General features: G+C 40.1%; 1 protein-coding gene across 1 annotated transcript in view; it reads right to left on the bottom strand.

Moving 5' to 3' along the window:
* LOC117460598 (uncharacterized) overlaps positions 1–15461 on the bottom strand; it is a 28197-nt gene extending 12736 nt beyond the window's left edge. The window contains exons 1-7 of the mRNA XM_034102133.1: positions 15290–15461; positions 14523–14685; positions 14270–14341; positions 13735–13811; positions 12367–12467; positions 9219–9335; positions 5915–5989 (exon numbers count right to left, since the gene is read on the bottom strand). Coding sequence (XP_033958024.1) covers positions 5915–5989; positions 9219–9335; positions 12367–12467; positions 13735–13811; positions 14270–14341; positions 14523–14685; positions 15290–15349 — 665 coding nt within the window. The 5' untranslated portion in view covers positions 15350–15461. The remainder of the gene's footprint in view (positions 1–5914; positions 5990–9218; positions 9336–12366; positions 12468–13734; positions 13812–14269; positions 14342–14522; positions 14686–15289) is intronic.
* Between the last annotated feature and the right edge of the window lie 2763 nt (positions 15462–18224).

Consider the following 18224-nt stretch of genomic DNA (forward strand, 5'->3'; position numbering starts at 1 on the left):
CCATTAAATCATTCACCATTGGGATTACAGAACACCTCATCTAATGATTCTAATCCATCTAAGATGTGGAAATGCATGAGCTATTTGACTTAACTTAGTCATTCTGTATAATTGCAACTTCGGGTGAAACTGCCCAAACCCCAGCAACTGAAATATAAACCCCCAGCTCTTAGTTGTAAAACCTAGCATGAGCACAAGGTGTCACTCTCGCACTACAGCTGGCATGGCTCTTCCCAGAATCCCCTGCTCTCAGCCTCCCTGCTGCACCAATGGGATAGGTTACACTGGGGTAAACACACAGGGAGCGCAGCAGCCTTGATTCATTAGTGGAGCATAACAGCAATAGTTACGCTTTCAGTGGTTCGAATTACAATTAATTGGCATTCCTGCCTCATCTGGGAGTCTCTGGAAGAGGGTGGGGGGGGGGGGCAGCTGAGTCAGGAGAGGACTGAGGGGGGGGGAGCCCCACGCACTGGAAGCCATTACAGAAGCACACTGTGAAGCATAATTAATCACACACTGCTGGAGCCTTCTGTGGGGAACCTATAGTGTTTACTGTGTGTGTGTATATATATATATATATATATATAGGGTATATATGTGTATGTATATATATATATATATATATATACACATCGTATATAGTTTGGTAAAGAAACGTTATTTTAAATACAAGTAAATACATATCTTGTGCTCCACACAACCTCTTTTTAAGCTCTCTACTTTAAATATAGTATTTGTCATATTTTATTATATTTGACTGTACTCAGTTTCTCACATAATTATATTTTGTGTACATATTGTCTTTATTTTAAATGTTTTAGAATCGTTTTCAAATCGTTTTTTTAAATAGCTTTTACAAAAGTACAATTTTGCTAAATATTTTTCTTTCTGTGTCTTTGTATGCACCATGTATGCCAAAGATAATTCCTTGTATGTGTACACCTCCTTGGTAATAAAGCAACGTTGCTTTGGATTAAAAAACGTCAGCTAAATGTAATGTAACTTTTTTCCTTCATTTCTATTTCTCCATCTCTACTTCTTTCCCTCGATCCTCCCTCGATCCTCCCTCCACCCTCCCTCCATCCTCCCTCCCTCCATCCTACCTCCCTCCACCCATCCTCCCGCTGCCCGGTGATTGCTGCCAATCTCAGCCGAGGATTCCTGGAAGGGCTTAGAGCGGGGCCGTGCTCCAGTGGGTTATTGAACGCAGCTCATGGAGAAAGCGAATGGGCTCTGGGGGGGGGGACTAGATATGTCATCACTGGCTGCTGTTTACCAATGAAGGGAGAAAGAGAGAGATAAGGGGAGAGAGAGAGAGAGAGAGAGAGAGAGAGAGAGAGAGAGAGAGAGCAAATGCTAAGACATTATATAATGCCACAACGGCGTTAAATTAACTACTGTACTACAGAGTTATGAAATGTTTTAGGTATGTGACAAGAAGAGGAGAGGGGGTGAAATTAAAGAAGGAAAGGATGGGAGAGAGGAGAAGATTTGAGGAAAGGAGAGGAGGTACGAGAAGAGGACACTTGATGAAGGGAGGACAAAGGAAGACAAAAAAAGAGGATGGGCAAAGGAAGAGAGGAGAGGAAAGGAGAGGGGAGAGGAAAGGAGAGAGGAGACGAGAGGAGGAGAGGAGAATTGATGACGGGAGGATAAAGGAAGACAGAGGAGGGAAGAAAAATAAGTGGATGTGGAAATGAGGAGAGGAGAGGAAAGGAAATCATGAGAGAGGAGGAGAGGAGAGGAAAGGTGAGAAGAGAAGAGGATAATTGATTAAGAGAAGGGGAAGGAGGAGAAAGGAAGAAAGAGGAGAGGAGAGAGCGCAGAGGAAAGAGTTGGAGAGGAGGGACAAGGTGGGGAATTCAGGAAGAAAGGAAAAGGGAGGTGAAAGGAAGTCAGCTGAGGGGAGAAAAGAAGAGGCAAGGAAATGAAGAGAGGAGGCAAGTAGAGGAGAGCAGAGTCTTTTTAGGTTTAGGAGGAGTGAAGGAGAAAGCTGGAGAGGAGGGAGGAGGAGAAAAGGAATAAGGAAGATAGAAGAGTGTAGGACAGGAGTTAGGAACAATGGAGAGGAAAGGAAGATAATGTAAAGAGAAGAGAGGAGAGTCCTGTGGGTCTGTAGACCCATCTGTGTGCCGTGAGAGACAGAAACTCTCTCCTTGCCCCGGACACTAAACCCCGTCTGTGTATAGATCAGAGCAGATGCATCAGCGGCAGTCAGACGCTGGCTGTCACTGAGCAGGCTCCAGAACAAGTCGATGTACAGCCAGCTGTGGGGGTCCGGAGTGTGTTTAAAACAATACGTACAGTAGATGTATTGCTTGTCTGATCACGACCGTGTGGCCTTGCAGAGTGACATGAAAACTCTTCAATTATCGCCGAGTAGCCTACAGACAGAAATGGCAGTCTACAGAAGGATACAGATTTAAAAAACGGTTAAAAAGGAATAACAAATTAGTGAAAAAAACTATTTGAATAACAATTCTGAGCCTCGACTCTCATCTGCACTGACGGCAAAAATACCAACATAATTCAATTGAAATAAAGAAGTAAACACATGAATAGTTGTGGCTTGATATTGAGTAAGACAAAAGTTGATAAACCACACAGCTTGCGATCTCCCAAGACCCGCCTCTCGCCCTGACAAAAAGCCGTGTTACAGGCATGAAAGACACTTCTAATGGAAATACATTGTTTTTAAAATCGTTCTCTGTGACACGAAGAATAAGGGGAATGTGTGTCCGGGTAAACTAATCAAAAGATTACATTTTGTGACTATTGTGAGACTGGGTTGGCTGAGCATATTGATTGGTTTGTGTATGAGCTTGAAATTCAAATGATTCAAGTATAACTAAAGTAAAGTCACACTTAGAAGAAGTAAGATGTAGAGTGGAGCGATGAGGAGACGTTCAAGTGGTGCCCCTGTGAGGACTGCGTTGCTCTAAACACAGTAACGGGACATTAAAACAGAGTTTGCCGATCAATCAGCATTCATTAAATTGGAAAGGACCTTCCCATTAGACGAGAGAGAGAGAGCTCCCCACTGTTTCTGATCTCCGAGCAAATATATTCCCCATGGGCTTAATTAGTGTTATACTCCATACTAACACACGGCTGCAGAAAGACAGCGTGTTGGAGCGCGAGCCAATAGGAGCGTGAGTGTTACTAAAGCAAGCATAAGACTAGAATGCAGGCGTTTCAGGCAGGTGTGTGGGAGAGAAACTCCCTCTGGAGGGAACTTTGGGATTTCAGCCTTTGCAGACCATTGACATGCACACAAACCTATACAACTACAGGAAAGGGAAAACCACAAAAAGCGTAATAGGACAATATACCCTTTAAAAAGTAAGGATTCTTTACATAAGGAGTTGTGCAATGCAACACTTACAAGACTAGCAGCACCGAGTAACTCCAACCCAGAATGCAATTTGTCCCGAAGAGGGGCTTTTCCTAATCTCAGATGCTGGACCCACAGCTTGATTTTTTATCAGGGGGCATTATCTGTGCCCAGAAGGAAATAAGACGCATGCTGCGACGTCTGCAGAGGGAAATCCCCAATAAGAGCGCTGACCTCTCAGTGCACACGCCTACACACGAGCCGAGCACAATCACGCAGAAATACTACTCTCAGGAGATGGTGGTGATTTGTTTTGTAAGATGTATAACAGAACTAATTATGAGCGGGGCTTTGATGTGTAAATCCTCAGGCACCAGTGCAAAGCTGATACGGTCTCCCCGTAATTCCTGCTCAGGTGCAGCGCTGCTCCCTTCGAACATACTTTATCTCAAACGCCAAATACTGTAAGACCTCCAACAGCTAATAACCTGTATCTCAGAGATAGAAATACGCACCTAAATGCAACCATGCTGAACAAAAAAAGAGGGAAATAAGGGAGGAAAGCAAGTTGAAAAATGCTAGGATGTGTAGCTTGGTGCTGAATCTCTATTCTTAACACTGTATGTGCGATTAAGGTTTCTATTTACTCCACCATGGAAATGAGACACAGATGATACAATTATGTTTTAGTAAAGTAAATGTAAGTCTATGGCTCATTTCATTTCTCCATTGCCTCTCCACAGAATAATTGGATTGTGGCTGCACGGTCATGTACGCAGTGAAATGAATGCCTATTAATCGGAGGATAATTGGACACATACCCCCTGATAAATGCCGCTGCTCCACTTTGAGTCACGTACAAATTAGGCCATTTTAAAAAGGGATCCATTTCTTATCTGGCTCGACTCATGCTTATATAAGATGGGAGCTAATATTGGTGGAAGGAAATGCGGATGCACCAAATCACGTTGTTATGCCCAAAATGAGATTACGTGAATTAAATTGATATTTCCGTCCTGCTGTTGAATGTCGAACTAATGAACTCCCAGTTAGTGTTTCTAGTTGACAATACATGAACGGAAGTATGTTTCTTTAGACTCTTTGTTTACATTGATAGAAAATCAACTATCAAATGCATACAAATATTAATCCAAAGCATGTGGCTCCATAAAGGGGCCCTACCATGCTCATTTGCAGGTTCATATGTGTACTATGTGCCCCTACCACTGCGACATGTCTCCATGCTTCAATGTCCAAAAAGCTCTTCATTGTTCTCATACTGCCTGTGCTGCAGCACCTCTTTTCACCCTCTGTCTGAAACCAGAGCCCAGACTGCTCTGATTGGTTAGCTGGCCGGCACTGTTGTGATTGGTCAACCGCATAGAAATGTGACATAAATGTCCCGTCCCTTAACATATAACATATAATGTGTTGGAGCGATAGACAATAGAGGCGGGAGTGTAACATAGGGATGTCAGGAAGTAAATGGAATGGCAAAGATTACTAAGAGAAAAAGAAATCAGGTTCATATCTTTGTGACAATTAATGTATGAGTATTATGTTGAATCCATAATCTGTTTAGCTATATCTTATATATATATATATATATATATATATATATATATATATATTTTTTTTTTTTTTTTGATTATTATTTAGTTATTAAATGTATTACATTTTTAACTGTATATCGTTCTGTTTTGTGAACCAAGCATTTTTGTTGTGCAAAATTGTTTTTGTAATTCTTGACAAACATTTTTTTAATTTCAAGTGACACTGAGCATAAAAGCTTTTGATGTACAAATAAAAATTAAAAACACTTGAGATCACTCCAGAGATTTGCTTATTATGTAGCCGTCGCATCCAAAAGCACGGTTTACTCAATGATATATCTGATTAATTACAGCCTCTACAACAGTGAAACACCTTTTAAGGATTACACAACATGACATGCTTTCCTTGTTAACAATCCGAGACACTGTTAGTGTTGCATAATTGACACATTCCTCCTCCTTAGAACAACCTGACCCCCTCATGACATTTCATGCTTAATGAGATATATGGTGAGACAATGTCTACCACTTGACATGTATATCTCGCCTGGAGGATTAAAGCAGTGTTATTACACTTCCTGTCACTCAGGGCAGACCACCATCACCACCCCCGCTCATCTGTTTCGTGCTAAAAGACTGCGATCAGCTAATGAGGATCTTTGGCCTCCAATTAATCATGCTAATGAGCCCCACCCTGCAAAGATAATCAACTCTTCTCCCGACCAATAAGGGAAGAGTCTGGAGCTTCACTTGTGAAATGTTCCCTGCCTCATCCTAATCCCCTTTTCTTTTTTCTTCTTCCCTGCTTCTCGCTTTTTATCTGCCCCTCTCTGCCCTTCAGAGCTCCTTATCATCCTGGCTGCTCTTTTTTCACACTCCTCTTTTCTCAATCTTCTTTTCCATATCCCTCCCTAGTTATGCTTCTTTAACATCTCTCCATCTTCTCTTTTTATATCCTCTGCTCTTTCACCCTTTTTTTTTTTTCAATAGTTCTCCCCTCCTTACACCCCAGCTATAAACTCACCAGTACTCTTTCCATTGATCGTCCTCAAAAACGTCCTCTGGGATGGGATCAATCAGCACCAGGTCTGACACTTGCCTGGGGGACAAAGAGAGGACACACACACACACACACACACACACTAAGATGAAGTAAGACTCATTGACCCTGTCCACTTTACCCTCCCGGCCCAGGCTGTAATGAGTGTGAGGTGCTGTTTACACGGGAACGGAACGGGCTATACGAAAGATAAAAGTAGCGGATACAACCTGTTTTGTTCCCGTGTAAACAGCACGAGGCCGTAACGGAACCGCGGAAACGGACCCCTAAAATGATAACGGGTCCCAAGGTAGATGGATCTGCGGACTGAACACTCTGGGGGGGCCAAACGGCTCCGTGTGTACGTCCTATACGATCATTTTCCTGATAACGATGAAGCCATAGCCCCGCCTCTCCCCACCTCTGCTGCTCACTGCTGTAGCATGGTCAGTAGCTACTGACCATGCTACAGATGTTAGTGCAAAATCTACAGCTCCTCTACCACAACCATCAGTAACAAGTGGACATGAGCCGCGTTCACACCGCAGGACTTTCCCTGGTACTTTAGTTCTTTAGTTCCGTTAGTACCAATAATGTCGCGTTCACACCGCCGGAACTACTCAGTGCCGGGAACTCTTTTGGAACTCTTTTGGTACTTTTTAGTCCCTGCTAGAGAGGTGGTACGAATCTGGTGACAAAAGAGTGCCAATTTCTATTCTATTTCTATTGGCTGGGCGAATTGGAAACCACGCCCCGTTAGACTCTGAATTTGTTTTGTTAGGCAGCCATTTTTTTTCCTCGCTACAAAACCACATCCACACCTGAGCGAGTAGTTTTTTTGTACTTTAAAGCAGTTATGACCACACGTACTACAACACCGGAGCGGTGGAATGATGAGGAAGTGTCGGCGCTTCTGGCAATTTACTCCAAGGACGGGATGCAGCAGCTTCTACAGAAAGCAGTTCCCAACTCCAAATGTTTTGAGCGATGTTCGCTACTTGAGCTGGGAATCGTGCACAGTGCACACGGATGCCGGGTAAAAATAAAGAAATTCAGGCAGGACTATAAAAAAATTAAAGACCACAATAATAAGAGTGGTAACGATTTTCTATTGTTATTATATATATTATTATATGCCACTGTTTTTTTAATACTGACACCTAACTTGCACTAAGGCGTGTCTGCTGCTATATATATTGCCACTGTTACATTGTTTTGAAACTACTTACACTTTATTTTACATTTCACACTGTTATTTAACTTCAATTTACATGCATACGACACACCTGGAACAGCATGATGCCGTTATTGTTATGTCTTGACTGTGCAATAAAACAAACAAACTGGCGAAGCTTTATTTATTGTGTCCCACCCCAAATTTGCAGAATAGAAGAATGTGAGAGCAGACAGGTGGTTGAATTGATCAGAAACACAAGTCTTACACACATAAACACAAGTAATTTATCATGTCATTTGTTTTAGATAAATAAGGGAAAAACACCAAACAAGGGTTGATGTCCTTTTCCAAAATCAGCCTGAGGGGGTAATATATAATAAATACATAAAGATAAAGTCCATTGTTATAATGGGGTATTTTATTTGTAAATTACCCTTATGAACTCCATCATGTCTGAGGTCGGAAAGTAAACAAACGCCTCATACAGCGGATGGGCTTTATACCCCCCCCCCCCCCCCCCGTGTAGTTCTTCTTCTCTCGTTTTTTTGTTGTACTCGCCGTGAAGTGGTTTTGCGGCCTGCCAGTAAACCCAGAGAAGAAGAAGACGAAGTGACATCAGTGTAATGGTGCCTCAGGGAAAGTACTGCGGTGTGAATGCGATTGGCACTAGCCCCCTGGCGGTTTTAGTGCCGTGGTACTTTTGTGGTACTTTAGTGCCGGCACTAAAGTACCGCAAGTCCTGCGGTGTGAAAGCGGCTATGGAGAACTACATGAACTACATGTTGCTAAATCTACCGCGGGGCATAAACAGAAGGGCAACCAGGCAACCATGGCAACCATGCTCAGGGGTCTTCTTCGCTGCTTTTGGTGTATTTTGTGGTCGGAAGTACAGCGCCACTTACAGGCCCGGCATATGTACTACAGCGTCTCCAGCGGTCTCATGTGAAGGGACACGTTTATTGAGCTGTATCCATGTGAACGGAAGACTTTTTTGATAACGAATTCGATTTGTTTGCGTTCCCGTGTAAATGGGGCCTGAGATGGATGGTATCATCCCCTCTGTCTTCCTGTAGATCCCTCCGTCCGCACACACTGATGACCACACACACACACACACACCAGATCCTTGGGCAATATTTCCATTCGGAGAGGTGTCATCCACTCACTTAATTTTCTCCCTTAACGGCGGCAACATCGTGCCTGATTAAATACTAAATCTTTCATCCCTGGTACGGGATGGTGGTCCGTTAATCACTGCGTTGCCTCTGAGATGGATGAGTTATGGGGAATGGAAACTGGAATATATTTTGTTAAGTGCGACTTTGGGAGGAACTGCATGCCATACTTGCAAAATATACTCCTTTTATAGTATATGATCTACTGTAAAGTGGTTTTAAGATGACATGTGTGACATTTTATCAAACATTTGTTAAAACTGAAGATAAGAATAAGTCTGGTAATATTTGTTATTTTGATATTATCCACAAATCAAATTGAAAGACTTAAGCTCCAACCTATGTTTCTGAAAAGTGAAGATTATGTCAAATCGTCATGGGGCCAGGGGTTGCAAAAATAAGTGTAATTGCATAGAAGTCTATGAGAAAATGACACTATTTCTCACTTTACTTACTACAGTTGATAAACTACTGCCCAGCTGTTTGAGAACAAAAACAATTTATTTTTCAAAGAACAACATATTTAGTAGGAGAATTTTAAAGTGTATTTTGCAGAGAATATATGACGAAACAAATGAAACATTGCCATTTCAACTGCCTTTCATTAAGAACAATGTTTACTAATGTGCACTGTCCCCATTGAACAAACCAATACATATTCATTATTGCAAATGACTACTATCTTTTGTGTTGTTGCTTGGTATGCTACTTACCAAATAAAAAAATTGAAATGCATTACAGCTGCCTGAAGAATACATTATTTGAAATAGGCAGTTTCATTTTTAACAGCTATTTAATCATTTTAAACTGGATTACCCAAACCTTTTTTGATATCAAAATGGTATTTCAGCCATTTAGAACTGCACTTTCATAAAGATGGGGAATTCATACTATGATACTATGATAAAATAAATGTAAATGTCTATACAATACTTACACATCATGAATGTGGGTGAAGAACCTTCCATTGAGCGCTCCCAGCTCGGAGCCCACCAGGATGAAGGGCTTGGCGATCCCAGCAGCCTGCAGGAGTCGGTGCAGATCATCCACCATCCTGTAGTAGGACAACAACACTCATCGCTCAGCTGCAAACTGGGCCACAATGTTTATTTATTCAGCGAGGCGGGACTAGGGCTCGCCATTCATCTTATTAATTTCTAATCTGCTCGTTAACAGAGTCGCAATTACAAAAGCAAGAATAGCCTAAGAAGGAAGGAAATATTACACAACAAAACTGCCGTGCTTAAATCCAAATGACAGCATGAAGGAGGGGACTGCTGGCCTATTTGTAATGCAACCCGCAGGAGAAGCAATCACCAGGAAACGTATACCATCCCAGGGAGCGTCATCATTGCATGATGCAGCTCCTCTCAGAGAGCCATCTGCTGTCCTGCGCTTGTTGTGCTAATAAATCAAACCTGAGGTGTCACACTGAGATGAGGAGTTTTCACAAGACTCCCAGGGTTAAGGTTAGGTAGGCATCAAACTCCTTGAGCTATTGAATTCTGGGAAATTGATTGCTTGCATCTGAAATGGTCGGCCGCCTGTTTCCTGGGCCAGATGCCAAGGTAAGGTACACTGCTGACTGTCCACGTCCGCTCTTACTTTAGGGAGATTTAAAGCTCGATAAATGTGTTAGGGTGTCAAAGGCTAGATGATTACCAACCAATCCCACTGCGGTGTGATACAGGGAAGGCCAGGAGGGGTGTTTTCAACAAAGGAAGGCAGGAGGTGTCCCTGCATCAGTCTATGTCCAAAAAAGTAACTTCCTTCCTCAAAAAAATATTGATTCCCAGTGGATTATATTTAAACAGTTGTCAATAATACAAAAACTGAACTTCTATCTGTTTTACTACACTGTAGTGTGCACTGTGATTACATTATTATCTTAAAAGTCACATTTACCCTGAATCTTAAAGATTTAGTGCTGAATACATCAATTGGATCCACGGAAGATTTCTGGAACGATCGCTCTATTCAAAGAATATTATTATGCCACTATTTGGAAAATGTATGAATTGTCTCAGACATTCATCAAGCAAGAAATGTCTACAGCTAATTGCATCTACGGTATCTTGGGGTAAGTAAGCCAGGTATAGGTGCTTAGTGAAAAATGTAGTAGGAGTTAATGATACACCTTTGCTTTGTACTGCTTTGTAGAGTGTCTTAGTTTGTGTGCTGCATTTGTCTCAACTGACCTTAAAACCCTTTACCAAACTAAATCAGAATTTTAAAATGTGTTTTGCAAAACACATTTGTTGAAAAAGATGAAAAATTGGTTATCAATAGAGCATGTCTCCATTAACAAAAACTTGAAAATAATTGACTACTTTCGTTTATGGTGTGGTTCTGTATGCTTATTTCCAAATTACAAATGTTGATTTGTGTTAACAATGTTGGGAGGAATACCAAGCGAAAATGCAGTGTGACTGGTCAAAGATAAGCACAGTTTATAGTACAGTGGGGCAAAAAAGTATTTAGTCAGCCACCAATTGTGCAAGGTCTGCCACTTAAAAAGATGAGGCCTGTAATTTTCATCCTAGGTACACTTCAACTATGAGAGACAGAATGGGGGGAAAGAATCCAGGAAATCACATTGTAGGATTTTTAATGAATTAATTGGTAAATTCCTCGGTAAAATAAGTATTTGGTCACCTACAAACAAACAAGATTTCTGGCTCTCACAGACCTGCAACTTCTTCTTTAAGAGCCTCCTCTATCCTCCACTCGTTAACTGTATTAATGGCACCTGTTTGAACCCGTTATCAGTATAAAAGACACGGTCCTGGAGTGGCCTAGCCAGTCTCCAGATCTCAACCCCATAGAAAATCTTTGGAGGGAGTTGAAAGTCTGTGTTGCCCAGCGACAGCCCCAAAACATCACTGCTCTAGAGGAGATCTGCATGGAGGAATGGGCCAAAATACCAGCAACAGTGTGTGAAAACCTTGTGAAGACTTACAGAAAACGTTTGGCCTCTGTCATTGCCAACAAAGGGTATATAACAAAGTATTGAGATGAACTTTTGTTATTGACCAAATACTTATTTTCCACCATAATTTGCAAATAAATTCTTTACAAATCAGACAAAGTGATTTTCTGGATTATTTTTTGTCTCTCATAGTTGAGGTATACCTAGGATGAAAGTTACAGGCCTCTCATCTTTTTAAGTGGGAGAACTTGCACAATTGGTGGCTGACTAAATACTTTTTTGCCCCACTGTATATACTGTATGTGAAGGTTTTCTCTATTGAATATTGCCCTTTTACATTTACCCCGTCAAAAAATCAACACTGCTGGTCATAGTTCTCAAGTTCTTATCATTAAGCTAGCTAGATGGTGGAATAATTTGGCAAGCTAGCCAGCTAACAAATCTACTCAGCCAGCTAACGAACACACAGTATCTTCCCAGATAGTATTTTGCTTGTTAAAGAGGAAGCAGATTTAGGTAAGAGCCTTAGCTACACTGCATTCATTTTTCATTGGTTGCTTTTCAACATTAGCTGATACAGTAATTTCCAAATGGCAAGCTTGCCAATTTAGCATCTCGTGCCAGGAGTGTGTGCTAAGTTAGCTTCGCACTTAGAAACTCCAGAGAGTGCATCATAAACGTCACATCATTTGATTATCTCAAAATATTGTGCGCAATCCTTTTGTATATAAAACAGTTTGAAAGGCTAAAAGCAAAAACTAAAGTCAGGGAAGTTTTCAGTGTTAATATTCAAATATGTTCACACATGCATGTAAATTGTCTCACGGAGTACCGTTGAGCTACAGTGTATAAAAACTGACACAGCCATAACAAAAAGCCCAATAAGCATTAATCAGCCGCAGCACACACTACACTACTGTGTATTTGGCCTAGATCTCACTCAAAATATCCACAAATTAATGTAATACACTCAGCAACAGATGAGTGGGGCAGAGGCCCTGCAGGTTTAAAACAGCCCACTCACTCATTCAGAATCCACTTCAGGGCAATAAAAGAACTGACAACATTATGTTTCCAATGAAGGCTTTGAGTAAAGCAGAAAACCTTTTGTGTGAAACTCAAAATGATTGCCACGAAACTGAAGTAGACCACTCACCGTCCCGTTGTTGACAACCCCCAAACTTTTTCAGTTCCTGTCGTTTCATTCTGCATCTGCCGCTTGCTGAAGCCCAGTCCCATTCTGTCATAGGTACAGACCTGAGCAGTGTGACAAACAGGTTTATAGGGATATTAAAAAAAAAAAAAAACCACAAGCTCTACATACACATGAGATGCTGTAAACACTGAAAAATAGGAAGTGCTGTAAACAGAAAGTTTGTTTTTCTAACTGCTTATATGGTTTAGTTGTATCTAGGTCTTTCCCCAATAAGCCTCTGACCTCATTTGAGTCACATTTCAGACAAACAACATGGGGCAGGCTGTCAGCCCCGACTTTCTGCTGTACTGAGTCCTTGCTGAGCAAAGAGGACATGGCCGAGCCACCTAAAGGACTGTCTCCACATAACCCTGGCGACAAACAATGTGCCAGCATTAGCAGTAACTGATAAGACAACTTCACCACAGCGGATTTCCTTGATCAAAGGCAAAACCAATGTCAGTGACTGAATGCCCCCTGTGTAAGATACATTCATCTGAGGTACAGTATATTGCTCGGTTACCATTCGTTTTAAAGGGATTGTTTGGAATTTTTGAAATGGAGCTGTCAGAGATAGTCAGTGTATTACATACAGTAGATGGCAGTTTACATGCCCCCAGAAACAGAGAGGGTTACAGGCACAGAAGCAAAGCACTGAACTAAAGTTGATGGGGCAGCAGCAAAACATATTTAGCCCCCTAAAAGAAAGATTAAAAAGTCAAACGAGAGTGCGCTATATGTAGTGTAAATAATCCGCCTGCATAATTCACCCCTCTACAATTAATGTGAGAGATACCTTTCTGATAGGGAAGCAGTTATTTACATCTCTGCTCACCCTATTGACAAAAAAACCTTGATTTTACCTTGAAGAACAAGGAGGTTTAAGGTCTACCACTGCCTTGATTGTTTAGTTTGTTTGTGTTAAGTATAACCTAACCAAAGTCACAAAATATAAAAGGAAGCATTTGACCAGAAAACCAACAAGCGTTCTGTGAGGAAAAATAACAAAAGCTAGATAAAAGCTTAAGTTTTCCAATAGGAAATAACTGTAATAACAGCGAGGTAACATTTTCAAACTGCTTTTAATATAGTGTTCACTTGAGCAGTACTTTGTTTTGCTTCCATGCTGGCAGTGTCTGTCTTATTCTCGGAACTGAGCAGTGTCCGCCATCTACTGTAGGCAAAACACTGCCTATGGATCAGTAAGTCACCCACTTCAAAACAATCATCCCTTGAAAAAGTAAAACAATTATTAAGATATCATGTTTTGGAAAATAATTTCAATATACAGCCAATCGACAGTCCATAGAAGTTGTGTAATTTCCTCACCATTGTTAGTGAGGCCACACTTTCCTGGACATGCAACCAAACATCTGAGGACATTCCTGTTGGTGCATCAAGTACGACTAACGAAAGAAAAACAAAGTCGTTAGAGTGGGCTAAGCATAGAGACAAAAATAAACATCACAGACATCAAATCCTGTGCGACTATATTAATGAATGTTTCTTAACCTGAATGAAAACCAGACCATAACATTTATTACAAAATGCAATTAGAGGGTTTAACCTTTGAGATGAAACATCCCATTGAGAAGGGTCCTCAAGCACAAAACATAAATAATAATAATAACAACGATTGTAATATATATTAAAAAATGAATTGACACAAAACATAGTGACTCAACTACGACATATACGTGATTTCTCCTAACAACACCAACTCAATATTCCAGTTTGATTGTGCATAAACAGTTCCAAATAACACACTACTGGACTACAGCCAGTTAAATACAAGTTTATTTAAATAAATGTTATGCAGAGTTTTTCATTTAAAATATTGTTATAGGACATATTAATATATTACCAACTGGTTGTCCTTTTCCTTTACACAACAGATGCATCTTTTGACCCAAACCAACATCAACCATCTGGCCATCTGGAAGCAAGAGGGAAAAAAGAAAGAAAGATTAGGCATCACAGAAAGTGTCTCGATTGGCTTTGAGAACAATTGAAAACATAATGACATATCCAAATGGAGGTTATATTTTTTACAGGTTCATTTAAATCAAACTGAGAAAGCAAAAAGAAAAGACTGAGTTAGCTTTTGATAGGACAACCTTTAGGCAGGAGCACCTGTCCTTCCCTCTGCAGAGATGCATAGTTGAGGAACGGAGGGATGAAGATGATCACCAGTAAACACTTTCCAATGGTCGTCAGCACAGAGCGGTAAGACACCCTGCCTTCAGCTTTAGCCTGGCTGGGCAGTCTCTGAACGGGATCCTGGTTTATGAAGAGAAGCACATTTGACAAACATACATCTTATCTTCATAAATAACATGTAAACTTAATTGATGACATTTCTGTTACCAAATGTAGCAGGCGACTGCAATAACACCGATGCTTGTTAGCAAAACCCAAAGGTTAATTAAGGACAATCGGGTAAACTACTACTACTACTACTGTTGACTGGACGATTTGTCCATAATAGGCAAAACGTGTCGTTATTCTATTGTTTAAAAGCGTGCCGAATTATAGAAGTGTCGCTAATGATTTGTTTAAAATACAGAATGAACAATGTTTTGATGTGTATCATGCAAATACGCAAAGACGTTTTAAAATCGCAGTTTTTGTAAGGGGGATTTGGTTCAGCTGCTATTTAGGGGACACTGGTGAATACTAAAGATAGCGTTATATTAAAGATAAAACTTGTACTGCAACATCAGTATGAGAGCAGGAAAACGGTTTGCAGGACAGCATTGGATCTGAACAGATTAAATATTAGCTTTTGGAGCAAGTCAGCTAATGTTAGCATGTTAGCAACAGTCAACTCCTGTCACATGCACTGGAGCTATCAGAAAACTAGCCCTCGTTTACGTTGCATTACCTTTCTATCAGCATTGACCGGTTCATTGTTGGATGTTTGAGCCTCGGTTCTTTTACGCATTTTGAAAGAAAGTGTAAAAACTACACAAACTGTAGAGAATGAATGAAATTATAGCGACTTCCTGGTTCGAAGTGTAAGTACAGAAGCCGACACGAGACAAACTTCCCCTTGCGCGTTGTGCTGTCCAGATACCACAGCACCCTTTGACCGGTTTGTACTCTCCCATTTTAAGTGCATCTTTGTAATTATTCAAGAATAACCTTACATTGACTGTCAATTTCTACTGTCAAACTTAAATAAACAGCTCATAAGCCCAATACTATACATTGTGCACACATGCAATTATTATTACATGTTAAAACATCTTACTAACTTATTTTGAATGTGATGTTCACCTTTTTATCTTATTAGGTAAATGTCATTTTCATATTTTTTATTGAATATGTAGATTATTTTAGATATTATTGAAGTTACGTTTTACTGTATAACAAATAGGAAAGCATCTTAGTGGCTAAAATAAATACAGGTCTTTTTTATTAAGATTTATTTTTGCCAAATGTTTTCTCATTATATTTTATTTTGTCTTTATGATCATTTATGTGTTTTTTTAATACTTTTTTGTTATTGAAACGGCATGTTGTTTTTACATTCTCATAGCTTATTAGGCTACGTTGAAAGGCCAAACATAGTGTTTTTATTTTCTATAAAATGTCTTTACTTGTTGAATGTAATGCTACATGTTTGTACAACTCACTGCATTGTGATACTGTTTCGGCCCATCTGTGGGAATTCTGTGTTGAACAAGAAAATGAATAAAATCATTTTGAACATAATTGTTTGTATCTTGATTTTTACTAGATTTTTAACATGAATACATCAATATTTGATTAAATAACTTTATTTGCCTAGGACGCTAATTCATGGTTATAGTGTAACAGCTGGCCTGCAGGGGTCCCTGTATCCCACAAACCCACCCTATTGTCTCCATCAAATGCATTGCATTCAACAGCAAGCAGCAAGATTTACATTCAATCTAATGTCAGACTTTGTTTAAACATCTCACACACTCAAATGAATTAAGGCCATGATATAAACCAGAGGTCATGACTAAACATATTGAAAACAGACTGCATTTTAATATAACCAATTAGATGAAGGTATCAGAAATTGGGACTGTGATTGCTTGCCCTCTACTTTTCTTAGAACAGCCATCAAACAATCATCATGTGTAATAATGTGTTAATGGTGAGCAGGAGAGCTGCTTCCAAGGCAAGTAATATATGCAAATTGCTGTTTGTATGCACGCAGTAATACATGTGTGGCTGGTTTGCGTCATTCAGGAACTGTGACATCCATACTGATGTATTTCTGCATCACTCACATGGACTTGCACACAGCATTGGTGGTGAATTGGGCCTGCACATTGGCTGTGCTCCATGTCTCTAATCATCTTGCACATGTCAGTCACCAGGGAGACATAATACAGCTAAACGGTTTTACGGAAACATTTCATTAAAAAATGCTTTCTTTTTGTTCTCACTCAGAAGTCCTGGACCAGTGGCTGTATTTTATATACATATGATTTATATTTACCAAAGGCAGAACAAAGCCAGACCCACCCTGACTATTTATCCATGAAATGTGTCAAGACAAAGCAAAACCTCAACAATAAACCCTGTTTAGATAGCAGGTGACTGGAGCCATAGAGAATTCATTGCAGTAATTAAAAATCCTGCCTGGACTGAAATTATGAATGTCAGGTATTGACTCGCTGTCAGGCAGGCTGTTTGTGTATGTGTGCGTGCGTTGTTTTTGTTACAGGGCATCCAGGGTTGATTAAAGCTCATTTTACCATAGCCCTTTCTGCCCCTTGCTTCTGTTCCAGCTCCACATAATTAGTACTGAGAGCACGACGGTCTCATCAGAAAACTGTGGCTTCAATATACAGTAAATGCTATTTCTAACAGCAAGTCACTCGGCCTCTTGACTCCTTTGTGGTCTGTTAGTCTGGACTGCAGCTTCTTCGACTATCTGCCTCCTCTGGGAAATCTAATACACCTCATTCCATCAAAGATTTGGACTTAAAGCGACAGTGTGCAGGATTTGGTAGCATAATAGATTGCAACCAACTAAACACCCTTCCGGTTACCACACCTCTGCAACACGTAGTGACAAACCAGCCAGGGCAAAAGAGTGGTAATGTCGTGGTAATGTTGTGGCATTGTCTGGCACGATGCCTTGCTGATATCACATAAAATAACTTTAGGAGCAACAAAATTCAGGCAACAACTTGTTAACGCACTTTTAAAAGCGTGCTGGAAAACAACAGTTGCCTACAGGTACAAGTTCAAAGATTTAACATGATTTTGGTTAGAAACCTAAAATGAGGGCTGGGTTAGCACAAGCTTGAGAGAATTTCGTGGTTTTTTTAACGACATAAAATATTTCAATTGATTCTCCACTTCAGCATTATGTGTCATAAAGAAAGCTGTTGCTCACAAGACATATAAACTACTAAACGTCATATTTTTTTTTGTATATATTTGTATTGAAGACATATAGAAAAGACATTTGGTACATTGATAGGAACCACAGTTCCAAATGTTCAACAGTTCAAAGCTACTAGTGTTCAGCTTAGTCTCTGCTATTGTACATCAATTGACAAGCCATACATACAGTAGTTGACCTTGACTTGAAGGCGTACAATATCTAAACCACATTAATAACCGAAAAAGACCATGGAGCCAACATTTAAGAGAGTGTTGTACAGACTAACAGGACAAAACAAAAAAAAATAATAACAAGACAGTACAAAGAAAAAAACTAAATATATAATAAAGAGGGAAAGGTGCTTAGTCTAAAACCTAGAGGTTTTTCGGTTATTAAAGAATATTACATTTTCTCCAGTTTTAGAAAAGAAATAACATCCCTGAGC

Source organism: Pseudochaenichthys georgianus, chromosome 16 (genome assembly GCF_902827115.2).
Source record: "Pseudochaenichthys georgianus chromosome 16, fPseGeo1.2, whole genome shotgun sequence".
Classification (NCBI taxonomy): domain Eukaryota; kingdom Metazoa; phylum Chordata; class Actinopteri; order Perciformes; family Channichthyidae; genus Pseudochaenichthys; species Pseudochaenichthys georgianus.